The 684-nt window shown below is 61.5% G+C and overlaps 1 protein-coding gene across 1 annotated transcript; it reads left to right on the forward strand.

Annotated features, from left to right (window-relative positions):
* Positions 1 to 239: 239 nt before the first annotated feature.
* LOC132009187 (myeloid cell surface antigen CD33-like) lies at positions 240 to 658 on the forward strand (the record flags this gene model as incomplete). Its single annotated transcript, XM_059387523.1, has 2 exons — positions 240 to 309; positions 375 to 658. Coding segments are annotated over 2 exons (354 nt in total), but the record flags the coding sequence as incomplete, so codon positions are not given.
* Positions 659 to 684: the final 26 nt, after the last annotated feature.

Consider the following 684-nt stretch of genomic DNA (forward strand, 5'->3'; position numbering starts at 1 on the left):
GTGCCAGAGGGAAGTGCCAAGATGAGGGGCAGGACATGGATCTGCTCCTGCTCTCTCCTGCTGGATGGGTCTCCCTGGTGTCCAGCCAAGGGTGTGGCCAGCTATGGGTAGAGAGCGGAGAGAGCTCTGGAGCTGCCGTTCCTCTTCTGTGAACCACAAGGGCCTGTGCTCCTCCCCAGCTTCCCGTGGGTCCCCCTCAAACTCCCTCCCGCTGTCTTCCTCTTCTCCCTCACCCACAGGAGGCCCACACACTCTCCATCTCAAAGATGCTGCTGCCGCTGCTGCTGCTTCTACCCCTGCTCTGGACGGGTGAGTGGGCCGAGGGGAGGGGGCCAGGTGGGCAGGGGCTGCTGCTGACCCTCGATTCTCCACAGGGTCCCTGGCTCAGTACTCAAGATACCAGCTGCAGGTGCAGAAGTCCCTGATGGTGCAGGAGGGCCTATGCATCTCCGTGCCCTGCCACTTCTCTTACCCCACTGAATACCGGGCCCTGCCTTCCCCTGTTCATGGCTACTGGTTCCGGGAAGGGCCCAGTGCACACCATGGTGCTCCAGTAGCCACAAACAACCCATATCGTAAGGTGCAGGAGGACACCCAGGGCCGATTCCTCCTCCTTGGGGACCCCCAGGCCTATGACTGCTCCCTGGACATCAGAGATGCACAGAGAAGGGACTCGGGGACATA

Source organism: Mustela nigripes, unplaced genomic scaffold (genome assembly GCF_022355385.1).
Source record: "Mustela nigripes isolate SB6536 unplaced genomic scaffold, MUSNIG.SB6536 HiC_scaffold_6818, whole genome shotgun sequence".
In the NCBI taxonomy this organism is placed as follows: domain Eukaryota; kingdom Metazoa; phylum Chordata; class Mammalia; order Carnivora; family Mustelidae; genus Mustela; species Mustela nigripes.